This window comes from Mastomys coucha, unplaced genomic scaffold (assembly GCF_008632895.1).
Source record: "Mastomys coucha isolate ucsf_1 unplaced genomic scaffold, UCSF_Mcou_1 pScaffold22, whole genome shotgun sequence".
Lineage (NCBI taxonomy): Eukaryota > Metazoa > Chordata > Mammalia > Rodentia > Muridae > Mastomys > Mastomys coucha.
This window is the reverse complement of record NW_022196905.1, coordinates 106,859,507-106,885,477: the sequence shown is the minus strand read 5'-3', so window position 1 is coordinate 106,885,477 and position 25,971 is coordinate 106,859,507. Positions and strand designations below refer to the sequence as shown.

The following is a 25,971-nucleotide window of genomic DNA, read 5'->3' as shown; positions in this document are numbered from 1 at the left end:
TGGTGCCGCAGGCTTGCTGTGCCTCAGATGGGAATGGCAGAAATTCTGCTTGTTCTCAGAGTTCTTACCCAGTTAAAGAATACGTTGGACACCTACCTATTAGCTTGAAGCTGGTGCTGTTTAAGCTGGGGTGATTAGAGAAACTTCTCATGTGTAGTTAAGCTAGTTAACTAGGCCTGGCACTCCAGGTTCAGTTTCAGCTTGTCTGGCTCTCCTCAGCAGCCCCACATAGCCCAGACCACGTAGCTAGACCTGTTGTTCCGGGGAGGTCAAGTTCAATACTGCATTTTCTGTCACAACGCCAAGTGGGTCTCGCTGGGGTGAGGCGTGAGGCGTGGAATACAGAAGCCTGGGGATAAGACAATTCAGCAGAAAAACTTGCGCTGGAGAAAAAAATATCAGTGGTGGCCAGTGAGGTGGCTCAGTGGACGGCAACCAGGTTCTGTCCAGCAGAATAGCAATCCAAGAGGTCACAGTTTAGTTCATGACTAAGTAGCTGGTGGTGGCTCAAACTTCAAGAGTCTGACCCTGAGTAGATTATTATAAGCATATTCAAGCATAAGTTGGTGAAATCATCTCTGGGAACAGTTAACTCAATCCCTTGTACACAGTAAATATGGAGGCGTGACTAAATGGAAACTGTAAATTGTATATAACACCTTCTGTATAGATAGATCCTACAGATGGACAAGCTCATGATAATGGTCGAGTGGAGGATAGGGCAAAGGTCAGCAGGTTAGCCACATCAGCTCCCAGCCCTCTGCGAGGGTCCTTTAAAGGAACAGGCTGCTGTGTTTACCCTTCCTGGCCCCGTAGTGCTTATCTGTGCGCACAGGACCTCTGCGCCCACATCGTGATAGCATGGATCCCAGTGAAGATGTGGGAGGGTGAATCCCAGTGTTTACTGAATTCTGAAGTGCTTCCCCTGCTGGGCACTGGCACACACTGGCCCTTGGTTGTCACATCTAATGGGAAAGAGTAAGTCATTGGCATTCTGTTATAGATGGATAACTGGGTAAGGTGGCCGAGAGCCCACAGGTGGGAGATGGCAGAGACATTGCTCTGGCCTGGACAATTGTGGTTCTGAACGCTGTGCTTTGCCAGTCTTTCATGATGTGGTGTCATCCAGTATGCCCTGGTTTTCTTTTTCTTTTTCTTTTTCTTTCTTTTTGTTGTTATTTGTTTGTTTGTGTGCAGTACTGGGGACTAAGCCCAAGATCTTGTGTATGCGAGGTAAGCAGCCTACCGCTGAACCAGATCCTCAGCCCCTGTATTTAGTGACTACCCAGAAAGGTAGTCTCTGAAGGCACCTAGACCATAGGCCTGTGGGTAGGGGAATCTAAGCCCCAGCATAGTTCCTTCTTAGCAGAACCCTTGCCTGCGCTGTGACAACACACTGTCACTTGCTCCTTGACTCCACTCCTTGGTCAGCACAGGGTCACACCTTCCACATCCAGCTTGACAAGACTTGTGTCTTGTCAGTACCAATGAGTAGTGGTGGAGTAATGTGAATACTCCGCTAGAAGAACTGACAGTGAGGGTTTTATTGAGTCCTCATTATGTCAGAGGTGCCATCAGTCATCTCTGTATACTTACCCGGGTCACCATAATAGGACCTTTTGGTTTCCCTAAACATGTTCTCTGGTTGGATTCTCACCATAAACCTGGGAGATCACTGCCACCTATCCTGCAGGTCATGAGCTGTGCTGAGCTGTGGCTTCCCTTAGGTTAACCTCTAAGCAGTGGGGCCTGAATTCAAGCCCGTGTCTCTGGTGCCAAGCATGTGGGCTTGTCAGGTTAGTACATCCATCCCCCTTTCTCTGAAGAGCCCCATGGTTGAGTCAGATTTCAAACAGAGTGCCAAGAAGCCCGCCCTGATGTGGAGGACAATCGATACAGTCAGAGAGCAGTGCTGGTGTGTGGATCTGTCTGTCACACAGGGCAGGGAGTCTGCTGCGTGCCTGCTCCTGGAGCAGCCAGCCGCCATCCTGCTTGAGAAAGGGGATAGCTTCTGTGTGCCGATTGGTGACACAGAAGCTGTCTTAATTGACCCCAAATTGGTAGGTTGGCTTGTTAGATTCAAACAGGTAACATGGGCGCCTTGTGGTGACTTAGACAGTAAACATTTCCTCTTAATGGGATGTGGAGCTGGGTGGTAAGATCCGTCCTGACGGAGGCATTATAGCCTCACTCTTGAGCCTCTGGGCAGTAGCTATGGCTTCCACTTTATTTCCCAAACCACCAGCATGCATGGATGCCCCAATAGCTTGTTCTCTTAATTAAATGTGGGGGCTGGAGAAGGGGCTCAGCAGATGAGAGCTTGTACTGATCTTGCAGAGGACCTAAGTTCAGTTTGCAGCTCCCAGCTGCCTATAACTCCAGCTGTAAGAGGATCCTGTTTCTCTGGCTTCCAGGTCCTTCTGTGTATACAGACCCTATAATTTAAAATAAATTTTCAAAAAGGGAATTATATTTTACATTTTGAGTAATACCAAGGGTCCCCTTGTAAAACTTGTCTACAGCACTGTTGCTGCTATAGAATTGTACTTGGTAAGAAGACTTAAGAGTTCTCTTTGCATTGTGTTTAATGCAGACTAAATATTTTGGAATTTAGGTCTTTGTAACTGATGGAGTGCCATTAGTAGTGACTATTCTAGAGGTGAAAATGGACAGTCCTTACTAGTTGGCATTGAGGATAAATGTGATCATCTACAATGGCAGAGGTTGGGGTGGCAGTGACTGACAGCTGCTAATAATGCATTGATGTCACACTGTGTTACATGATAAATTTGTCTCTTCTTTCAGACGGGGCGAATTGACAAATCCTACCCTACAGTGTGTGGCCACACAGGACCAGTGCTGGACATAGACTGGTGTCCACATAATGATCAGGTCATTGCCAGCGGCTCAGAGGACTGCACTGTTATGGTAAGTCCCCAGGGTGAGGCGTGACACAAACCATGGGAGCAAAACCCTTGTGGTTCCATCCTCTCGGTCTGCATAGCTATTGAAGCTTTCTTCCTATACCTGGTGACTCACTAAGGAGCCCAGAGCAGCTCTCGTAGCTGCTGCTTTTCTCTTTTCTAAATTGAGCCAAATTTTACAGGACACTGCTCCATCAGTTCAGTTGCTGGGTATTCCTGATCAAATAGGAAGGGACAGTAAGCACCAGGTTCTCCCATTTACCCTGTTTCCAAGGTGATGACTTAGTACTCTGTCATCTCAGAAAATGGAGCTTTTTTCCCTTCACTTCATTTGAGCTAATGGATTTGAACATATCTGATTGGTTTAGAAACTGTCATGTCTCAAAGCTCAAACTGTCCTATCTTCTCCAGTGAGACCTGAAATGATCTTTGGTCACTTCCTTGCTGTGATCCACTCAAGGGCCTTGGGCATCGGACATCTCTGCTAGTCTTTGAATTGGCTGTTTCTGTCCCCCACCCCCACCTCCCACCCCAGCATTGTGGGGTGTTTATTGTAAGCTGCATCCCTGTTCTTAGAAATAATGCCTCCGAGCCTTTGTTACGTTTACAGACACCTTGGCCTTAGCTTTGGCTCATTCTTCGACTAGCTCATAAACTTAATATTCTGTTTATTCTAGTCTAAGTTCTGCCATGTGGCTGGTTACCTCTGCTCAGCTTTCATGAATTTTCCTCCTTCATGTCCAGGGATGAATCTTCAGTGCTTGCTTGGCTTTATCCCAGAATCCTTTCTGCTTTACAGGATACCCTACCTTCTATTCTGCACTTTCCTATTGGCCATAGTTTTTTGTTTTTGTTTTTCTATTGATGGGTGATGTGTCCATACACTACACAGGAGATTTTCTCTACATCCAGGTTTCTTTAAATGCAAAGTGATGTTTCTGTATTCTGGCCTGGGTGCTAAGGGTGATTGTGACCATGGTGCGGCTGCCCATGCTTAGTGATCTAGGAAGGATCTTGAGCTGTGGCTTTCAACCTTCTCAATGCTGCGACCCTTTAACACAGTTCCTCATTTATAGTGACCCTCCAACCATAAAATTACTTTTGTTTGTACTTCATACTGAAATTTTGCTACTGTTATGAATCATGATGTAGATGGACCCCCTGAGGGGGTCACTACCCACAGGTTGAGAACTGCTGATCTAGGGGATGCAAGCATTTAAAGGTGTAATGCTGTTCAGCTGGTGTTTGCAGTTCATGGCAGGACCAAGTGGAACCTTCTGCAGGTTGTGTCCCTGACTCCTTTTTTCCTCTTGGAGTGTCCTGCTTCCCAGGGGTGCAGAGGATAGATATGAACATCCTGACCTCTGTCACTTCCTCTCCCAAACAACAGACTCTGTGAGAATGCAGGCACCCACCAGTTGTCAGCATTTGTCTGGGGTAGGGGCTCAATCTGAAGGATTATGTGTCCAAGTGTTTTGCATGCATGTGTGTATGTTCACCACATGCATGCAGTGCCCACAGAAGCCAGAAGAGGACATTGGATCCCCTGGCACTGGAGTCACGGGCATTTATGTTATGATCTGTCACATGGGTGCTGGGATCAGAACCTAGGCCTCTGCAAGAGCAACTATGGAGCCATCTCTCCAGCCCCCTGGTCCTGGAAAATTATCCCAAATTACCAGGTTTCTTTTTGTTGTTTTCTTGAGATTGGGCCTTGCGTTATAGCCGAGTGGTCTCAAGCCCTCAATGTTCTGCCTTTGTCCTCAGAGGGCTGAGACTGTGTGTGCCCCACCATGCCCAGCTCCGAGGCTCTGTGACCAGTCCTTATCTTCAGTGTTTGTCAGTTTGCTACAGACTGCTATTCTATTCTATTTTGGGACACTCTTTGGAGTTCTGGCCTAGAAATTCTATGTAGACCAGGCTGTCCTGGAACTCTGACAGACATCCTCCTGCCTCTGTCTCCTGGTGGGATTTGATTTACACACCTGGCTTTTGCTCAGGACCTTTTCTTTCTTTCAACTGTAGGTCTTGTTGCTGCTTCTTACACCTTAGTTACCTCGGAGGACTTGTTCCTTTGTGGGTACTACTTATTTAATGTGGCTTAGTCAAGTCCTACAGCCTTTGCCTTTCCTGCTGGGCAATTGAGCTACAGACTTTGAAAGAGGAATGTAGCCCTCCATTGCTGGGGACCTTGTTGTGGCCTGTGTGAAGGCAATGGTGTCCTTCTGGTGTCCCAGATGTCCAGCTGGTCTTTCCGGTAGTAGCGAGCTTAGAAATCACCCATCTTATGATGTAGGCAGCTAGAAGGCAGCCTGTGTGCTGTTAGCACCTGCTGAGCCCTGTTCTCAGCGTGAGGTGCTAAGGCAGAGGTGTGGCTTCCTATGGAGACCTATTTTACCAGTCATTTTCCTCATCCCAGACCAGCAATCCCAACGGCTTCCCTTGCTTAGTTTAGTCTGTGGTCTGTACTCTGGGACCACCCTGAGCAGTTGGAAAGGTGACCTGGTGAATGGCAGGAGGTGTTTGCAGCTGACTGTAGAGAATAGCTTTGGGCTGGCTGCAGAGAATAGCTTCAGGGCCAGCACTCCTAGACCTTCCTCAGACCAGGCCTGTTGGGGCCCAGTTCCCATCTTCCCTTGGGCCTTTGCTCCTCTTAGCATCTTGGGCTGCTACTTTTTATTTGGAGTACATTATTTGTTTCATCTATGTTTGTTTTTATGGGTTTGTATGCTCACATGAGTTTATGTGCACCATGTGCCTGCAAAGAGCCCCAGAGACAGAAGACAGCATTGGATCCTTTGAGACGGGAGTTAAAAATTGTGAGCTGATGTGTGGGTGCTGGGAATTGAACCCAGGGCCTCTGACAAGTGCCCTTAACTGCTGAGCCATCTCCTTCAGTCCACCTCTCACTGTGGGAGTGAGAGGAGCTTGTACATGCCTGAATGCATGCATGAATGCTCACACTTAATTCCTGTGTGTGTGTGTTAGAAGTTTCCAATAGATGGCTTGGTTTGACTCACCATTCTCACAGACTATGTTGATGTTCAGAAACACAGGGGGAGTTGGGGGGGGGGGCTTGCCTTGCTTTCCTGGCCTGTCTTTGTTTAGCCTTTCCCAGTCCTGTGCTCTGCAGGGGGTGGGGGGAGGGCTTACCTTGCTTTCCTAGCCTGTCTTTGTTTGGCCTTTCCCATTCCTGTACTCTGCAGGGGTTGGAAGGGGTGGGGTGGGTTGAGGGGTTCCTCCCCCATTTCCTACCTGCTCAAATGGGATCAGCCATTCGCTCTGGTTTCTCTCCATTGGATGTATCTTGGATGTCTTGGGGTGGAGGGAGTCCTTACTGGTGGGTTTTGAGAACACTAGGCCCAGCCTGCACCTACCTCTTCAGTCCTTGGGGTGGAGGTGAGAGGCTCCAGCGATCAGCGGCTGCTAAGAAAGGCAACCCTCTCTCCATTGCCACCAGAGTGTGTCAGTGGCCTGCTCTGTTAGGTCAGAGAAGTAGGGTGCCTCTGTCTATAGGATTTGGGGTGCTTTGGTCTGTTACCAGCTTTGTTTGTATTTGAGGTTTGGGGAAATTCCAATACCAACTGTAATTCAGACCCCTGTCTTACAAAAGTCCTCTTTTGCTGCTCCTACATTGGCAGAGTAAATTTTGTTAGTTGAACAATGCTCTGGGCCAAATCTCCTAATTTCCTTCTATCTTAACTGTGGGCCACATAGAGGCTACTGTTCACTCACTTAGTGGCTCTGAATGAGCTGCTGACAGGCTTGAAGGTGTCAGAGCGGAATAAGATTTACAGGCTTGGCTTCCTGTCTGTGCTGACTCTGCCCTCCACCCCTGTGCTAAGGACAATTCAAACTGACAGGAGATTATAGACTTTCCTTTTTTCTTTTCTTTTTTTGGTTTTTAGAGACAGGGTTTCTCTGTGTAGCCCTGCCTGTCCTGGAACTCACTCTGTAGACCAGGCTGGCCAAGAACTCAGAACTCAGCCTGCCTCTGCCTCCCAAGTGCTGGGATTAAAGGCGTGCGCCACCACCGCCCAGCCAGATTGTAGACTTTCAAGCCCCCCCTCCCTCACCCGTTTTTAAACAGAAGAGTTCTGGATAGTTGCTCAAACGGGCCAGTGCCAGTGTCCCTGGAGCTGCAGGTGACAGGCAGGGTTCCAGGGTCTTAGCCCAACTGAGAAGTTCCTAGCCTGACAGGGCACTCTTAGCCTCCACCCCACGTAGACAGTTGGGCGCTGCTGTAAGGCCAGGCGTGTGGAGAGAGGATCATGCAGAGCTTGGACATCTGTGAGGACTTCTGTGGTGAGTGCACGTCATGAATACCTGGCAGCAAGAACACCTCAGGCAACATTCTATAGAGAGTACAGCAGAGCCAGCTCCTCACAGAGCTGAGGGGATAAGCCTAGGTTTAAAAACTGCTTTTGAATTATTTAAGCCCATTGGCTTATAAACATGGATCTGTTCATTTTATGAGCCGACTTTGCTGAAGTGGTGTCTCTGTGTTAGAAGGGTGGGGTTTGAAAATCTACAATCTCTCATTTCCCTATAGCTTTGAATTTAGGATTCTCCTACTTCCATCTCCCAAATTACAGGAATGGGCCATCATGCCTAGCTTCTCCATCTAAAAAATATTTGGTTTGATTTTTGTTTTGTTTTGTTTTGTCTTTTTCTTCAAGACAGGGTTTTTCTGTGTAGCCCTGGCTGTCTTGGAACTCTGTAGACCAGGCTGCCCTCGCACTCAGAGATTCATCTGCCTCTGCCTCAGGAGTGTTGGTATTAAAGGCATGCACCACTGCTTGGCTGCTTCTCTGTATTTTATTTTATTTTTTACTTATTATTATGGGGCACCTGTGGAGATTAAAGGACACCTTATTGGGAATTGGTTCTCTTCCCACCTTGCTGAGGCAGGGCCTCTTGTCGATGCTTCACCGTGTATTCCAGGATTAGCTGGCTGGTGGTCTCCAAATGGCTCTCCTGTCTGCCTGTGGTCTCCCAGTAGGAGTGTACCACCACAGCCGTGGCTTCATGTGGCTTCCAGGAACTGAACCCTGCTGTCAGGCAGGCAACAAACACCTTTGCCTGCTGAGCCATCCTGCCAGCCCTGCCTCTCCTTTGAAAGGCATATTCTTTAAGCAACCTGTAGTGGAGTGTGGTGGGCAGCTTGCATGCTAGGGCATGCCATCCTGCCGTCCTTCCGTCTGGAGCAGTGTTGACACTAACAGGCAGCAGGGAAACTCTCATCCCAGGAGCTACCCTTTGCTCCAGCCCAGGGTTTGGCATTGTGCGCTCTGTTCTTTTGGCAATAGCTTCCTATGGAGTTTTTCAATGCTTTATTTGGAGGAATCTTTGCCCCAGTAAATGACAGTGAGTGAAATAATTCCAAGAACAGTCGGGTCAGGTCGCGACTGCTGTTGGCTACTCTCGTCTGGAGAGCAGTAATCAGACACAGATGCAGAAGCTGTGGTTCAGACTGAGAGGTCCCTTGGCTGTCCCCTTAGCTGTCACATCCCAGGCAGTCGCAGATTGTTTATTTATGGAGAATGCTTTCACCTGTCTTCCCAGGTAGGTCCTTATTCTATAGAAGTGAACAAAGGTAAGCTCTGTGCCAGGTTTATCTGTGCTTTTATCATGGACTTTTTCAGCAGAAGCTCTGATGGGGTGTGTCCTGTGGTGTGTCTGGTGTACAGATCACCTCTAGGCTGTCAACCTTTGGCAGATCCAGCCTTAGTCCCAGGCCCAGCTTGCCCTCTAGAAAACACGGAGGTACCATGCTCTGCCTCGTGGGGCCTGCAGACTGTTCTACAGCAAATCTCTCCCTTAGCATCCTGAGGGACCTTCTCGCCTTCATGCTCCCTTTGAAATTGGTGCCTTGGGCTCTTTAAAAACATGACCTTTTACAAGAAAGCACTTCACGGCTCTAACTCTAGTGTCTCAGTAGTCAGTTCCCTGCGGGTGATCAAGATAAGGAGAGTGGGCTCCGGAAACGCTTTGTGTACTTTAAATTTGTGCCATGTTTGAAAAATAAAACCGTTAAGCCAATTGCTTTGATTACTTATGGGGAGCCGGTTCCCCTGCCCTGCCTCCTGTTGGCCTGACTCTCTGCAGCTGCCCACCCCGTGCACGCGTGCTTGAGCGTTTTTTTCAGAACCTTGGTGGGTTTTCAGTGGTTGAGTCCCAATTTCATCTGGAAGCCCTTTGGGACTGATTATGTTGTTTTCCTTTCTTTCTTTCAAAACAAAACATTACTATGGTACTGAGTCGTCCAGTAGAATTTTTAGAGACTCCCGAAGACTTTTTTTTTTTTTTTTTTAAATAGGCGGGGTAGAGACTTGTCTCTGCCTTGCTGAGGTATTGCTCTGGACCCTCTGTGGGGGCGGGCTGTCTTACATTTGCTACCCTACTCAGTGTTTCTGAGAAAGCAGATTGGGGTTGGGGTACAAGTCTGTAGCCACAGGAACAGAGAAAAACTTGCCAGCCTGCACAGACAGCATCACAGCATCAGCACTAATTATCCCAGGCATAAACAAGGGCTTTCACACACAGGACATGTGGGATGTAAGTGGGTACTAATGAGTTCACAAGCCAAGAGTCCTCTCAGAAATTCTGGGGCTCAAACTTAAAAGTGTGTGTGATCACAGGAGAGCAGAGGTGTGCTCAGAAATGTAGCAGGTCCGTATGCTTGGCCTTGTCTAAGCCCTGATCTACAGATTTGTATTGGATCACTGCGATGGCACAGGGGAGACAGGAGCAGGACACATCACATAGCTTGGAAACCCAGGCTCACATGAGGACAGTTTTGTCAGAAGGTTCATGCAGCTAAGGAGACAATGTCCAGAACCCAGGCTTTCCAGCTGCAGAGCTGTATCCCTCCCCATGAGCAGTTTCCTATTAGGGTAGTGCTGTGCAGAACATTAGCTCAGTTGACCTTTCCAGAACCCTCTGAAAGCCGGGCCATGCTCCCTTAGTATAAACAAGGAGTTTGGCTCCCAGCACCTAAGGGCTCAGTGCTAACGTGGCTAATTAGCATCCCAGCCCCAGAAGCCCAGGCCAGTGTGCCAGCTTTGTGCATAAGAATGAGAATAGAGTGGCACTCTGCTCTGTGTCCCCATGCAAGACCTTCAGTGACATTGACAGGCCATTACCAGAAGTAGCAGGGCACCCCCTCCAGGCAGAGAGCTGGTTAGTGACAGCAGTGAGCAGGCCCGGAAGTCATGCTGCCTGTGTAGAGGTCCAGCCCTTTCCCACAGCTCACATCCCGCTCTGCTTGTTCTCATCGGCTCAGACTTTCCCAGACACCTCTTCAGCTGTCAGCGCCTGTGGTGTTACCATCTTGACTAGTTCCTTTCTCTCCTGGTCCCCAGCCAGCCTCTCCCAGGCATTGTTTACACGCTTTTTAGAAGATGCTTTGTGCTTTTGTTTCTTCTGAAACCCGCTACTTGATTTCCCTTTTTGTTCCCTTTCCCCTGCTCCTTGTCATTCTTAGATGTCAGACTCCTGAGGGACCAGCTCCTGTGCTGTGGTCCTGACCACGCTTGCATTTTCAGTCAGCACCTGCTTACAGCAGCACAGCACTGGTCACTGGGCATCATACATTAGCATGCTCACCATCCACCATTACCCCGAGATCACCCTGACTGCATCCTCAGCTCAGCAGAGTGCACTGCTGTGGGCGGCCCACACTTGGGCTGCACTCGTGTGACTCGAGGTCATGCAGTTCCAGCACCTTCTGTATCTGGGTGTCATTCTGCGAAAGCTTGGTTTCCCGTTCAGCCCCTGAGTTATTACTCTCTGCTTTGTGGTGGCTCCTCGGGAGATGTGTGACGGACCCAGGGGTGAAAGGAGTCAAGTCTTTGTATCTAGTGCATCTACTTGCCATTAGCTCTGCTCAGCATGCAGTGCAGACACCAGCTGGCATGGTTTAAGATGCTGTCGTAGGGGGCTGGAGAGATGGATGGCTCTGTGGTTAAGAGCACTGGCTGCTCTTCCAGAGGATCTGGGTTCAGTTCTCAGCATCCACATGACAGTTCATAACTATTTGATGGGATCTAATGGCCTCTTCTGTGTGCATAAAAACAAAGTGCTCATATGTAAAATATACAAATAATTAAGAAAAAATTTAAAATTCTGTCCTATAACCAATGTTCTGCTTTCATCGTTGACATTTCCTCTCTACTCGAGCAAGAGGTGGGTGAGGAGAAGTTTAGAGAAATTCTGAGCTCTGCCGCTCCTGTGTTCCAGGGTGCAGATGCTGGTGACACCCTGCGCCTCCCCCACCATGCTCACTATTGCTGGCCTTGGGAATCCCAGCAGGCTGAGATGAGGGTGACACCTGGGGGTAGCTTGTGGTGTTACAACACTTGCAGTTAGAAACAAAAACAAAACAAAAAAGCAAGTGCCTCTTGAGTTGTCACCTTCATTCATGACCATCCATGACCATGCCTGCCACCATCATGCTTTCGTCAGAGTGAGCACCACTGTTCCTGTACATTCTCTTCAGGTTCAGTTGAGATTGTACTCAGCCAGGTTCAACTGGAGGTGTTTGGCTAGTCAGAAACCTTTAGGTTTTGTTCAAATTAAAAAAACAAAAAAAAGTGTCAGGATGAAGCACACTGCACTACTGGAAAGTAAAGCAGTGGCCCCCGAACGCCAAGGAAGCCGACCTGTCCTGCCAGGGTGGGTAAGCGAGGGATACTGTCAGTGCGCCTTCTCTTCTGGCCTCAGCTGCTGTGCAGACTTTACCAAGTGTGGGAGCTAGGGCGGAGCATCAGGTGACCTCTAGGCTTGGGCCTCAGGAGGTTGGTTTATTTTGCTGTGATTTACTCGACATGCTTAATTTACCTCAAGTGGAGTCCAACTATGACAGTGTGCTTATCACCTGGGAGGCTGAAGCAGGAGGATCTAAAAAGAATGATTGTCAGTCTGGAGAAATGGCTAGAAGGGCACTTGCTGTTCTTGGAGTAGATGCAGGTTTTTAGAGGGTAATTGGTTTAAACTTCACTCTTTCTGGAGTGGACACCATGCAATGATGTTCTTCTGGGACTTAGGCACTATTCTGCTTACCTGTGATAGTTTTTAGGGAGTAGTTTTTGTCTTGACTCTGAAAGCCTCCATCTTCACCTGGCATCCTGTGTGGCTGAACATGGAGTCTTGCTTCTGAGTCTGAGGTGGGGAGGGTTGTTTTGAATTTGATGCCAGACTGGGCTGCATAGTAAGACCCTAAAACAAGAAACAAGACAGAGTCTGGGCAATGGTGGTGCACACCTTTAATCCCAGCACTTGGGAGGCAGAGGCGGGCGGATTTCTGAGTTTGGGGCCAGCCTGGTCTACAGAGTGAGTTCCAGGACAGGAAGGGCTACACAGAGAAACCCTGTCTCAAAAAAACCAAAAAGAAACAAGTCAGCGAGACCTCAGCTTCCGGTGTTGAGCAGTGAGTCTTCTGCATCCTTCCTTCCCTCCTGTGACGTGTCCATCAGCAGCGTGTCTGTGTGTGCCTGTGTGCAGTGAATGCACTAACAATGTTGGCCATGCATCGCCTCTCTTGCTCTCTACCTCACTGCCTTCTGATTCTGATTCACATCCTCCATGAACCAGGAGCCCACGGCTGTGGCAGGACCAACTGGCTGGCCCATGAGCTCAGAGTTCCCCTGTGTCTACACCCCGCCTCAGCAAGTCCTGGAATCATAGGCATGCATGGCCATGGCTGGCTCCTTATTTGGTGCTAGCAATCCAAACTCAAGATTTTCCTGTAGAGCAAGCACTCACTCACTGAGCCATCTCCAGCCCCAAATGGATTTTTTCTTTTTTTTTTTTTTCCTTTTTTTAACTATACACCTTGTTAAGATATAATTCATGAGGCCAACAAGATGGCTCCGTAGGTAAAGGCACTTGTTATGCAAGCCTGGTGATGTTAGTTCAATCCCTAGAAGCCATGAAAAGGCTTCTAAGTGGAAGAAAAGCAGCAACTGTACAAAGTTGTCCTCTGACATCCACACGCATGCTCTACACACACATAGAGGCATGTGCACACAATATACACAAACAGAGGCATACACATAGGCGCTATACAAACACACAAACACACACAGAAGCACACAGCAGCAAATAAGGTTTTTTTTAAAGATACAATTTATACAGAATTTGTTCATTTAAAATATACAATTCAGCCAGGCAGTGGTGGCACACGCCTTTAATCCCAGCACTTGGGAGGCAGAAGCAGGCAGATTTCTGAGTTCGAGGCCAGCCTGGTCTACAGAGTGTGTTCCAGGATAACCAGGGCTACACAGAGAAACCTTGTCTCAGAAAAAAACAAAACAAAACTAAAATGTACAAGTCAATGGTCTCTAATGTGTTCATGAATACATATACCTACTAATACAAATTTTTGAATATTTTCACCATCTCATAAAGGAATGTGGGATGTGGTGAGTCACGTGATATTTAATGCGTGATAGTTCAGAGCTGTCTAGTACCCACTAAACAGTGGTGAGAGAGGAGCACAAAAATTCCCTCAGTGTTCCCTCAGAGAACACTGAGGTAAACCCTCTGATGGCACATGCGTGTCAACATGGGCTCTGTTCTTACATGTGGGATGTGGGAATATTCCTCCCCCACACTGTAGAGAGGAAACCTTACAAAGAGAGAGGAGAACACTAGCAGTCAGGGTGAACAACCTGTGGCTCTAAGGATGCCATTGGCCTGGCAGGTCACAGATGAAAAGAGGCTATCAAGTACTTAGTCGGTTTACATTTTTAAAACAACCACACAGTTGTTGCAGTGCCTTTCACCCAAGTGCCACTGGGTGGCCATAGCAATCTAGGAGTCAGAGGTGACAGCGGCTTTCAGACCTGTAATCTCCTTCCTGTTCCAACAGGTTTGGCAGATCCCGGAAAATGGACTGACCCTTTCCCTGACTGAACCTGTGGTGATTTTAGAAGGTCACTCAAAAAGAGTTGGCATCGTGGCCTGGCACCCAACCGCCCGCAATGTGCTTCTCAGTGCAGGTAGGAGCCCAGAGGCTGCCTTGCCCTCACCTTGTGATGGGGGGATGGGTGGGACCCCGCTGGAGCACTGAGGAGCTATGGCAGACTCTGAACGCCTCTGTCTGTACCCTTGATGTGTGTGCTCCGTGGCCTTTCCACAGGCCATGCTGTCCTCCCTGCCACTGTCCTCTGCTGGCAACGCTCAACTTATCTGCTCAGCTCCCAGCTCTGGACACTGATGCTGCTTTGCTTTTTGGTTTTTTGTTTTTTTTTTTTTGTTTTTTTGAGACAGGGTTTCTCTGTGTAGCCCCCCTGGCTGTCCTGGATCTCGCTCTGTAGACCAGGCTGGCCTTGAACTCAGAAATCCGCCTGCCTCTGCCTCCCAAGTGCTGGGATAGGCATACGCCACCACTGCCCGGCGCTGCTTTTGAATTTTCTGTTAAACTGCTCCACAGTGAACCCTGTGCACCTTCCGTCTCTCTGCTTACCCACTTCTTGTGGCCTGATTTCCAAGTTCATTTTATAGAAATTTTTGCCTCTGCTCAAATTTTAGATTCATTCATTCATTCATTCATTCCTTTCCCTCCCTTCCTTTCTTCTTAAAAGTAACACATCAACCATGTGTGGTGGTGCAGTAGGTTCAAGGCTAGCCTGCTGGGGCCATGACTCAGTCAGCAGTCAGTAAAGGGCTTCAGAACCTGGGTTGGGGAAGCCCGGAGTGGTGGTGAGTTTGTGATTCTAGTACCAGGGAAGCAGGGAAAGGAAGGTATTCCAGGGACGGATGGCAGGCTGGGCCAGTGAAAGACTGCCTCAAGAAAGATGCAAGCTCTCATCCTCTGGCCTTCACACAGCAGGGCCACGCAGGAGCGCACGCACACACACATGGCACACGCACGAATACAGAAAGCAGTAAGTAGTTCGGCTTTTGGGGTGATGGAAATGAGCTATTTCTTGGTTATAGGTATTTGTCAGAACTTACCCAAGATATTTGTAGTGGGTATTGTGAATTAATTACACCTTAACAATACTGGTTTATTTTGTTTTAATGTATTTTTGCAAGTTGGCCAGATCAGTTTTTAACTAAGGATATGTGTGTGGGGTTAAGAATGTAATGACAGGCATCTACTGATAGGGAACGCCTGTTTATAGAAGACATCGTAAGATGCCATCTCAGCCACTGTTGACCGTCCCTAAGCCCTCTGATGATCTCAAGATCTAGGGCAGGGGCAGTGCAGCTAGCTGAGGGACAGCATGACAGAAAGGACCCATGGGGATCATGCAGCTCACCCTTTTCCTGTTCGACTTGTACAAGCAAAGGAGACTGACTGCCTGGCTCCGTTAGTCCAGCTGAGCCCCAGGAGGAGACTTCTGTTATGCTGAGTTTCTTCTTGGGTTGACAGAGGGTCTCATGGGGCTGCTTGAAAGTATTCATTTACAGCGATCTGGTCACTCCATCCTAGTAGGCTGGGTCTCGTCTCCAGCACCTTCCTTCCCCTGCCTCTGTGTCCTTGTGGGGCTTGCAGCTTTCTCTGGCATGCTGTATGCCTTTCTCACCTTGTGACTGATCTGCTTGGCATAGGCTGTGATAATGCCATTATCATCTGGAACGTGGGGACAGGAGAAGCCCTCATCAACTTGGATGATATGCATTCAGACATGATCTACAACGTGAGCTGGAGTCGCAACGGTAGTCTCATCTGCACAGCATCCAAAGACAAGAAAGTGAGGGTCATCGATCCCAGGAAACAGGAGATTGTGGCGGTGAGTGTCCTCAGCATGCAGCTCTGGTGGCCGATCAGTAGTCTTTCCTGGGTTCTGAAACCTGCCACACACAAGCCACACTGTCCTCATGAAGTATGGGCATCAGTATGGGAGGTGGCTGTCCCAGTCTCTTGTCTCTCTAGTCATGCCCAGCCTTAGCTCAGCTCTGTACCCTCCTGGTGGCTCTGAGCACAGAAGTGCACCCGGCTCTGCCTCCCAGTGTTGGGATTAAAGGTGCGCAGTACCACACATGGAACAACAGTGCTTTTGAACAGCTTTGCAGGCCTGGATGAGCTCAACCAAACTGTCAGGAAGTCTATACTGGCTGCACCCCAGTTGATGCCTACCTGACCCAAGAACACTATTCAGGTACCCTGCAGACCTGCAGGAGGCCCTGCTGTCAGCTTAGAGACTTGGCTTCTACCACCCAGTAGGACTTCAGCAAAGTCATCTTCCCTGCCTAAAGATGCACACGAGGTCTTGTCAGGGCTGCAGCCGTGGGTGAGAAGCCCGGGAGCAGATCTCCTCGGCTGTGGTCCAAGGCTCCCAGACCTGTTGATGTTTATAAGCACTGTCTAGGGTGAACAGCAATCATGGTACATCTTGTCAACCACAGGGACTTTCCAAGCCTGGTTTGTCCACCCAGCATGTTTCAAGGATGAATGCTCATTAACCAGAAAAGGCTAGGAGCAGCCTTCCTTATATCCTGTAATGCGGGAGAACCTGTAGGCCACCCCCAGCCTGCAGGTCACATGTATGGCAGAGCCTTGCATGTGCTTAGTGGCTGTAGTATGTGGACTGCGGCAGCAACAGAATGTGGTGGGAGTAGGCTCCTCCGTCTGATTCGGGGCTCTGACTTTGACCAGACCACTCAGTGACACTGCTTCCTCATTAAGGAGGGACAGTTAGCACCACAGCCTCGGGGTCCTGCCTAGGACACCTCAGGCTGGGCCTGTGTGTGTGGAGGGAGGTGGCAGTGGGGGTGGGAGGTTGGAGGTATGGGCTTTCCACTTTCCACAGTGTAGTTTGAATATGTGAAATCTGTATCTGTTTCCCCTTCCCAGGAGAAGGAAAAAGCACACGAAGGAGCCAGGCCTATGCGCGCTATCTTCCTGGCTGACGGCAATGTCTTCACTACTGGCTTTAGCCGCATGAGCGAGCGGCAGTTGGCACTCTGGAACCCAGTAAGCCAGTTTTCCTCCCTTTCCGATTTTCTGTCCATTTGAGTGGGGCATTGGGCTGCAGGGGTCACAGGCTCCTCAGTATGATTCTCTGTGCTCTTGCTGTCTTAAGTTAGCAGGAGGGTCTCACCCTCACTGGGGCTCCAAGGTTTCCACTGATGCTTAGACCTGGGACGTGAGGCTTGTTGTTGACCTCACGAGGACAGAGCGCACAGTCCTGCTGAGGGAAGTGTTCCCAATGAGCACATGTACTTTACACACCCTGAGCCGTGAGCCACAACTCTGAATGTGTGATAGAAGTCGTCCACCGTGCTCCCTGCCACCTGCTGGGTTGTAGGATGTATGGTCTCTCTGTTCTGTAACTTTGTCTATGTGTGCCATTCTTCATAATAAGAAAGTGGTGGCTGGAGAGATGGCTCAGGAGTCAAGAACACTAGCTGATTGTAGCAACTATGTCACCTATGGTCACAGCTGCAGCTCCAGGGGATCAGATGCTCTCTTCTGTCCCCAGCAGGCAACTACACTCATATACATACATGGTTGGCCTAGAACTCCCAGGTTGTCCTTTAAAAACAAAAATCTTTTTCAAAAAGAAAACAGCTCGAAGGAGAAAAGTTTTGTTGTGAACCCAAACTGACATCTGCATTGATCGTCGGGGAGTTTGATTTGCAGTGTTGACATGTATGAGGCCACTCCTGTTCACATGTATGAGGTCACCCATGTTTACATGCATGAGGTCACCCATGTTGTTCAGACTTGAAGTTCTGCTGGGGAAATGGGGGTGGTTATAAGAATTGGTCTTTTAAAAATGTAGATATGTGTGTGTTTATGTATATTTTTTTACTTACTTTCAGAAAAACATGCAGGAACCAATTGCTCTCCATGAAATGGACACTAGCAATGGGGTCCTGCTCCCCTTCTATGACCCAGACACCAGCATCATCTACTTATGTGGAAAGGTAAATAGCGCTGTATCTGATGTTAGATCAACTGTAGAGGGGCGGGGCTCACCATCAGAACCCTAGAAGCTGTAGGCAATGTAACTGACATATTTTATGTTTCCTAAAGTGTGTGTGTGTGTGTGTGTGTGTGTGTTTTTGAGCTTGAGCACATTCATGCTGAAAGCTCATCCTATTTCAGACCAGGTTGCTGGCATTGGGTAGCTTGTCAAAAAATAGCTGACCACTTTCAACATGATGACCATGAGTTTTCTTTCCTTCTTTCTTTCTTTCTTTCTTTCTTTCTTTCTTTCTTTCTTTCTTTCTTTCTTTCTTTCTTTCTTTCTCCCTCCCCCCCTTTCTCTCTCTCTCTCTCTCTCTCTCTCTCTCTCTTTCTTTCTTTCTTTCTTTCTTTCTTTCTTTCTTTCTTTCTTAGTTGTACTCTGCTGTACGTACATCTACATGCCAGAAGAGGGCATCAGATCTCCTTACAGATGGTTGTAAGCCACCATGTGGTTGCTGGGAATTGAATTCAGGATCTCTGGAAGAGCAGTCAGTGTTGCTAACCATTGAGCAACCTTACCAGCCCTAACCATGGGGTTTCATACACTACACTGAGAGCCTTTGGTGCTGTCCAGAGTTAGAGGAAGCCATTGAATCACTGATGCTTCTTCTAGAGAGATCCTAGGTTTATCTTCCCTGGTTGTCTGTTGTTGCTGGGGCCAGGGAGTGAGGCCTTGGATGGGCAGCTGCACTCTCTTTTGTTCTCTTGACTTTTGAAGCTGGTGCTCAGGGCAGTTGTGGGCCACTCAATTTTTTGCCCTGACCCTGACCTGGTTTCTAGACACAGGAGAGTAGAGGCACAGGAGCCTTCTACAGGAAGTGCTAGAGAATTCTCAGGAAGAAGATCTGATCTTGCTGGGGAAACAGTGGCTTATAATTTAGGCAAATGTGTTTGAAGAGAGCAGTAGACAGCTATTTAAGTTAGATTTCCTCGAATTCTGGGTGGTGTGGGTACCACCAACTTAAAGAAAATGCCATTAACGTGGGCACTGACTTGACTCTGGTTCTCAGGGTGACAGCAGTATCCGCTATTTTGAAATCACGGATGAATCCCCGTATGTCCACTACCTCAACACATTCAGCAGCAAGGAGCCTCAGCGAGGGATGGGCTACATGCCCAAGCGGGGACTTGATGTCAACAAGTGTGAGATTGCCAGGTAAAGAATTGAACCCAACGTGTCCGGTTGTTTACAACACAGCAGGCCAGCTGCAGGACTACCTCAGTGTGCTTGCAGTTGATTGTGGCTTGTGACCTGTCCTTGCAGTGGACCATAGCAGTGACAGCAGGGCTCGATGTCTTGCATGCTTACTTCCTTCACACTGAGGCTGTGGGCAGTGTTCCCTGGAAGATAGGTGGTCAAGAGCCTCGTTATAAAATGTAGCCGGGCAGTGGTGGCACACACCTTTAATCCTAGCAGTTGGGAGGCAGAGGCAGGCACATTTCTGAGTTTGATGCTATCGTGGTCTACAGAGTGAGTTCCAGGACAGCCAAGGCTATACAGGGAAACCCTGTCTTGAAAAACCAAAAAAAAACGAAAAAAGAAAGAAAAACAAGTAATGCAGTGGGAGGGGGGTGCCTGGCAGGCCCATGCCAAGGTGTTCCCTGAGAAATCATGCTATGCCACACACCTGTATAAAGGAGGTTTATTGGGGGAAGGGGAAGGAACAAAGAGGTAAAGGCAGACTGACAGGAACAGAGCTAGAAGGGCAGAAAGAGGGAGGCTGGGAACACATGGGAAGAGAAAGAGGGGTGGGGTGGGGCAGGAAAAGAAGAGTTCTGTGTAGATGACTGAGTAGATGGCTTCATCATTAAAGCTCTGGTCTTACAAGCATAGGTTAAGCTTAGGTCTCCAGGACCCATGGTTATGCACTGCAGTGCACACAGTATTCCCAGCACTGAGGAGATGAGAGGTGGAGGAGACAGCTACCTGAGAGCTCCAGTCAGCTAACCCAGCCTGTGGGGCAGTGTTCCAGGCCAGTGTGGGACAAAAGACAGGGCCAGCAGGATGGCTCAGTGGGTAGACATTTGCCACACAGACCTGACGGCCAGAGTTGGATCCTAGGAACCCTGTAAAAGTGGAAGAAGGGGCTGACTCTGTCGTTGTCCTCTGACCTGTGCATGTGTGTTGTGGCATGCACACTCACATGCTAACACATGCAGAAGTAGCAGTAAGCCATAAAAAATGGCAAGAAGTTAGAAGAAGCCTGCAGCTCAGCCCTGGTGGTGATGGTTCTCTGAATTCACATGTGTGCTGTGTTCAGTACCTGTGCTAGCAGGAGACTCATACCCAGGGTACAAGTGCTGCCTCCTGTGAGGTGTGTGCTGTCCTGCCTGGGGACACAGCGAGTCACTGTGGTGCACCTGTGCTTTTTCTTCGCACCTGGGATGGCTGCAGCCATCTTTCACAGGCCTCTCATGCTTGCTGTCTCCAGCTTCGTGGACAATCTGTTTTCTCTGTAATGGGAGCACCAAGCGGCTCTTAGCCCTCAGCAGCTGCTGAGCTGGTCAGTGGCGATGCGCTTCAGATCCCACGGGGCACTGGAGAGAGCGGTCTTGGGGCTGTCGCTCACCTGTTTCTCTCTGTAACTTTGCCTTTATGTCTCCTTTGAAGATTCTTCAAGCTTCATGAGAGAAAGTGTGAGCCTATTATCATGACGGTCCCCAGGAAGGTAAGTGTCTAGGTCTTTGGTTTTTGGCTTTAGTTTGTGTGGTGTTTAGCCTGCATGCGTTGCTGTGCACTGTCTCCATGCCCACCTGCTGCTTGAGAAGGACAGAAGTGTAGAGTCCTCAGAACCAGGAGCACTGTGAGGGTGCTGGGCATCAGACCCAGGTCCACCACAGGACAGCGAATGCTTGTAACCACTGAGCCACTTATCTTACTTAGGGCTTCTGTTGCTGTGGTGAAACTTCGTGACATTCACAATTGTTAGGTCACACGACATTGCTGAGCTCACCGTCAGGGCAAGAACCTGGGGGCAGGAGCTGATGCAGTGGCCATGCAGGACCACTGCTTGCTCTCACGGCTGGCTCAGCCTACTTTCTTACAGCACCCAGGACCACCTGCCCAGGGCTGCCCCCACCCACAGTGAGTTGTGCATTTTCACATTAATCACCAGTCAAGAAAATGCACCATAGGTTTGCCTGCAGGTCAGTCTATTGGAGCATTTTCTCACTGAGGTTCCCTCTTCCAAGTGCTGCTAGCTTGTGTAGACCTAACATAAAACTAGTCAGCAGCAAGTCATCTCTGCAGCTCCATGTCCTCAGTTCTGAAGTAAAAGCTCAGATGGCTGTGATGTGCGTGCCGCTTCCCTGCTATTCCAGATTGTGGGAGACAGTAAAGGCTGGGGACGCATCCTGTGGGGAACACCTGCCTACCTACAGGCAGCACTTGGGCTTTCTGCTCGACTACCAAGCATTCCACACATGTCTCTTACAGTCTGACCTCTTCCAAGACGACCTGTACCCTGACACAGCGGGGCCAGAAGCTGCACTTGAGGCTGAGGAGTGGTTTGAGGGGAAGAACGCAGACCCTATCCTCATCTCCTTGAAGCACGGGTACATTCCTGGCAAGAACAGGGATCTCAAGGTGGTCAAGAAGAACATCCTGGACAGCAAGCCTGCGGCAAACAAGAAGAGTGATCTCATCTGCGCCCCCAAGAAGACCACAGACACAGCCAGCATGGTAAGGGGAGGGGGGGCTGGGCTTGATCCGCATCCTCTGGAAAGCCCCCCTGTGGCACAGGGCAGTGCCCAGCACTGGGTGACTCTGGTAGGCTAGGCCAGCCAGTGCTGGCTTTTGTAATGCCTACTGTGCTGTCTGAGAGTGGAGAGGAGCCAGGAAGTGAGTGTTCTTAGAGAAGAAAGTGGTATGAGGCATTACATAGTGCTGAATTGACTATGTGGGGCTAGCAATAAGGACTACCTTGGCTGGAGCTTAGGGTCTGGGGAGCCTACCACCAGAGGGCACTGCTACCTCAGGAGAGAATGGCTGGGAGTTTTGTGGAGAACCAAGCAGAACAGTGCCTTAGGCTACAACTGAGAGTCAGCGTCTGCATTTGGTGCCACAAAGTTCCCAGTTAATAAGCTCTTGGGAGCTGGGCAGTGGTGGCACACGCCTTTAATCCCAGCACTTGGGAGGCAGAAGCAGGTGGATTTCTGAGTTTGAGGACAAACTGGTCTACAGAGTAAGTTCCAGGACAGTCAGGGATACACAGAGAAACCCTGTCTCGAAAAACAAACACTCAAAGAAAAGCTCTTGGGAGACACTGGGTCTTCATCAGAGCCCCTACAGAGCAGAGCTGCTCCTGACAGGAAGCAGAGTGAGTGGGCTGGAGGCCCTGATGTGCCCAGGCTTGCCCTGTGAGGGCTCTGAAGGAAAGGCTGTTCCCAGCAGGTGCAGGTGCAGGACCGGGAGCCACTGAGGCACTGCGTTTTCTTTGTGGGCTCTCATCTGTCCATGGTGCCTCGGGAAGACCTGGTGTCCAGGGGACTGCAGCTCCATGTCCCAAGCGTGCTAGAGGCGCAGTGAGACTCTACTCTGTGCTGTCAGTTAACAGAATGGGAGTACACTTCGTTACTGCTGTCTGGTCACCTTGTTATGTTTGTTTCTTAGCAAAATGAAGCCAAGTTGGATGAGATTCTGAAAGAGATCAAATCCATAAAGGACACGATCTGCAGTCAAGACGAGCGCATTTCCAAGTTGGAGCAGCAGCTGGCGAAGATGGCTGTCTGAGGCCCGCCCACCTCCTCGGATGGCAGCTGCTCATTGGTGTGCTCCCAGGGAGGGCAGAGAGGGAGACCCTGCCATTTGGAGACATTCCATGTCAGATCTGTCAGCCAGTGATAGGCCACATTCCAGTAAGAACTCAGTTCCTCTCCCAAATTTTTGAAAACAGGACAGCTGAGCTTTTTATCAGGGAGCTTCTGATGTTTGACGGGTCTGGTGACTTGTTGAACTTTCCTACATTTGAAATGCCAGATATTCTGAATTTTAGAAAACAAGCCCCCACCCCCACCCCCCGACCCAGCGTCCTCCCCACACACCTGATGACCTGGCCAGTGCCACCTCTGCTCTCTGTCTTTTCCTTTTTAATGTTGCCAAAACCGAAAGTAGCTTTTTTTCTTTGTATTTTGCTACTTTGCAGTATTTGTGTGGTTTTTTTTTTTTCTCCTCAATTTGAAAGGGACAGCACTGTGTATGTTTATAAACTAAATGAAGATGAGATGATTATTTTGTATAAACACTCACGAAAACAATCAGCGCAGGCAGCTGCACAGGGCTGGCTTACTCACAGCACAAACTTGGGCATCTAACGACTGTCCAGAAGGAAGACTTGAGAAATCACGTGGACCCACACACTGCCCCCATTCCGTTGAGTCTTTGATCAAAAGCTCTTGTCCTGTCTCTCTCTCCTTGCTCTCTCTTTCCTAGAAGTTGGGTGGTTGCACAGATGGAACTCGGCTCCTTGATGCTGTGCTTCAATGATTAGACTCTGACCCAAACTAGCTCGTGTTTCTGCAGTTTTGTTCTCCGCAGACAGTTGCGCCCGTCCCTTCCAGCAGTGTGGTTCACTTCCGGGGCACCCAAGGCGAGCAGATACCCATGTATTGAGAGTCCTTGTCCACAGAGGTGGCTTGCCTGGCCCTTGGGTATAGTGTGGGGCTTAAACCCAGGCGATATGTCCATAGCCTCTGCCCCAGCCCTCTGTTTCCCTTGCTCCTGTCTTTCCTCCTTACTTTGCTGCCTCCTGTCTCAGGTGCCCAGCTAGTCCTCAGGGGCTCTTGAATGTTGCAGCTGAGGGAAAGGGAAGTTCAGAGGTAGACCATAGCTGGCCATGCACAGGCCCTGTGCCCCGCCACCCAGATCAGGCTGCTGTTTTCCAGCACTGACTGTGGCCCTGTGGAGCACGGCAGCTCCCTAGACACACCTGTTCCTAGGGCAGCTGGAGCCTAGCCCTACCCTAATCTCACAGCCCCGTGTTGCTTGTCTGTGGAAGCAGACAACCTGGGTAGTGTCAGAGGGATCATGAGAGGCAAGCCTCAGGCGTATGTTTGTGCTGATGCGGGCACCGTGCTGCCAGCAAATGCACAGGTTATCAGGACAGGCATAGTGTGGCAGCAGCGGCTTAGAGTGTGTGGACTTATTGGGTACTGTTATAAGAAAAAGTTCTCAGCCACGTAGATAGCGGTCACTGGCTCTGAAGCTTCAGGGCTCATGAGCCTTCATGAATTTCTGTGTCTGTCTTATGTTTTAATGTTGAATAATGAGATGGAGAGAAAACGGCTGGAATGACTCACTGCATTGTCTGTACGTGTGCTACGCTGAGGACTGTTTCAAGATTCACAAAGGTTCTGGGGTCAGTTGAATTAATTAAGTAAACAATTGTAGAGGCTGGTGATGAAGCCAGAGGGAATGTGGTTCAGAGAGGAAGGAGTGACTGTAGTGTGTGCCAGGCTGAGCAGGCACCTGACACGCTGTGGTGGCCTCTGTTTCCCTGTTCTGTCTTAAAGCCGTGGCACGGGAGGAGGACAGTGAACTGCTCCTACACCCACTCTTATAGAGTGGCCATAGTGTTCTGTCAAAACACTCGCTTCCGTTTTTAGAGATAAAAGACATTGATTACAATCGTGTGCTGTGCTTCTTTCATGACTCACTCAGCTGTCTCTGAGGCAGCCACACCCCTGCTGGGCAGAAACACCCAGCAACTGCCGGGCGGATAGGTGGGTGGGCGATCAAGAGACCCTAGTGCTGCGGTCTAGGTTTTCACAGACTGCCAAGTGGCCCCTGCCTCCAGCCTGAGCAATCTGAGGCCAAGTTCATCTCCCTGTCTCTTCCCTATTTGGGGGGAGGATGGCAGTCCCACAAGGAGCGAGACACCCAGGCTGACCACTTGGCCTCTTGCAGGAACATCATGGCCAGTGTGGGGAGTGCCTCCCTGCATTTCGTTTGTTTTTCTTTTGAGACAGGGTATCAGGTAGGCCAGGTTGGCCCCAAGTTTGTTGTGATCTCCCAGGGGATCCAGGGCCTCTGCTCAAGTTCAACAAGAGCTTTATCTACCAAGCCACATCCTCAGACCCGGGTTTGGTTTGGCTTATTGTTTAAGACAAGATCTCAGCCCAGCACTCACAGGCAGAGGCAGGGCCAGCCTGGTCTACATAGTGAATTCCAAGACAGCCAGGGCTATTTAGAGAGAGACCCTGTCTCAAAAAAGATAGAAAAGGTAGAAGTACCCCAGGCTGTCTTTGAACTTGCCTTGAGCCTCTTGCCTCTATATCCTGAGTGACAGCGTCATATGCCCCATAGGGAAGTGCGTTCAAAGCAACATTTTTTTCAGTGGACAGGAAACCTTGGCTGTGCCCAGCAGGTCCTCCGTGTCTTTGGTACCTTTCAACTTCCCCAATTTCTGTTACCCCATCACCTGATGACATTTCAGTTTTTATACAAAAGAAACACCCTTGTTTACCTTCCTTAGTACTTAAGATGTGATGAGCAAGTACCGGAAGGCTCTCCCCAGGTTCCTTCCTCCGGAGCAAGGGGAGCAGCCTGGTTCCCACACCAGGCAGGGAGGGGAAGTTGGCAGGCCTCTCTCTCTGAGGACCCCAGCTGTGGGGAGAGGCCTGGTGGTCTTTTTGGAACTGGCTCGTCATTGTCTGGTTTTGGCCACCTTGACACTTTGCCAGAAGACCTAACAGCTTCTTGTGTCGCCCCAGACAGCGAACCAGACGCTGTCTGGAGAGAACTTGCTTTTTAAGGTTACTTCCCTCCCTGTCCTTAGTGCTCCGTGTCCTGTCCAGAAACACTTTTTGTTGGGTCTTAAAGAATCTGTTAACTCTGAGTGGCCCTTTCTCCTTCCAGCGCTGTAAACAATCCTGACATTGTCACTTGGTCATGAACGTGAGGCGTGGTCAAGGGTACACTTCCCGTTGGGGTAGGGAGAGGGTGTTTGTTGACCCTCTAGGCTACTGCTGGCACTTACGTGTGCACAATGACAGCACCTTCTGGAAGGCAGGCTCACAGCTGGGACCAGACTTAACTGTAGCTTCTTAGACTTCTCACCTGAGAGCTTCCCTCCGAAATACCAGTGGGACATTGAGGCTAAGGGACTTTGAGAACTAAGAAGT

General features: G+C 49.4%; 1 protein-coding gene across 1 annotated transcript in view; it reads left to right on the top strand.

Annotated features, from left to right (window-relative positions):
• Window positions 1-22,857, top strand: part of Coro1c (coronin 1C) — a 65,146-nt gene extending 42,289 nt beyond the window's left edge. The window contains exons 3-11 of the mRNA XM_031337457.1: window positions 2,806-2,928; window positions 13,798-13,927; window positions 15,486-15,667; window positions 16,732-16,851; window positions 17,703-17,807; window positions 18,861-19,006; window positions 20,462-20,519; window positions 21,287-21,532; window positions 22,463-22,857. Coding sequence (XP_031193317.1) covers window positions 2,806-2,928; window positions 13,798-13,927; window positions 15,486-15,667; window positions 16,732-16,851; window positions 17,703-17,807; window positions 18,861-19,006; window positions 20,462-20,519; window positions 21,287-21,532; window positions 22,463-22,582 — 1,230 coding nt within the window. The 3' untranslated portion in view covers window positions 22,583-22,857. The remainder of the gene's footprint in view (window positions 1-2,805; window positions 2,929-13,797; window positions 13,928-15,485; window positions 15,668-16,731; window positions 16,852-17,702; window positions 17,808-18,860; window positions 19,007-20,461; window positions 20,520-21,286; window positions 21,533-22,462) is intronic.
• The last annotated feature ends 3,114 nt before the right edge of the window (window positions 22,858-25,971 follow it).